Here is a 412-nt window from a genome sequence, read left to right as displayed (position 1 = left end):
CTCCCTGACCTGGAATCGGGTGCAGAAGACGCCCTCCAGCTTGGACCAGCGCTTCGAGACAGCCCAAGAGAGGCTGCTGGAGACACTCTACGGCACCAGGAAGGTAAGGGGGGGCACCGGGACCAGCCCCTTCCACCCCAGCTTGAAGGCAGCCAGGACCACCTCTGCCCTTGGGATGCCCTTGGGATGCTGAGCCCTGGATGATGCAGAGGAAACCCAGGGATCATCTTTTGGGATGGGGGTTTAGCTGCTGAGCATCTCGCCCCTGGCTATGGGGCAGAGCTGGGCTGGGGGCAGGGAGGGGAGCAGGAGAAGGGGCTGAGTGTCTCACAGACCCCCGTCTCGCTCCCACAGTCCTGCACACCCCGCTGGCAAACCTGCATCTCCAACACGGACGATACCCTGGGCTTTG

The 412-nt window shown here is 63.3% G+C and overlaps 1 protein-coding gene across 1 annotated transcript in view; it reads left to right on the top strand.

Annotated features, from left to right (window-relative positions):
- Nucleotides 1-406, top strand: part of ECE2 (endothelin converting enzyme 2) — a gene marked incomplete at its 3' end in the record, with an annotated part of 3373 nt that extends 2967 nt beyond the window's left edge. Inside the window, exons 11-12 of the mRNA XM_010282500.1 lie at nt 19-103; nt 355-406. Of these exons, the coding sequence (XP_010280802.1) occupies nt 19-103; nt 355-406 (137 nt within the window). The remainder of the gene's footprint in view (nt 1-18; nt 104-354) is intronic.
- Between the last annotated feature and the right edge of the window lie 6 nt (nt 407-412).

This window comes from Phaethon lepturus, unplaced genomic scaffold (genome assembly GCF_000687285.1).
Source record: "Phaethon lepturus isolate BGI_N335 unplaced genomic scaffold, ASM68728v1 scaffold30722, whole genome shotgun sequence".
Classification (NCBI taxonomy): domain Eukaryota; kingdom Metazoa; phylum Chordata; class Aves; order Phaethontiformes; family Phaethontidae; genus Phaethon; species Phaethon lepturus.
Note: the sequence above shows the minus strand (reverse complement) of the source record. Positions and strands in the feature narration are given on the sequence as shown.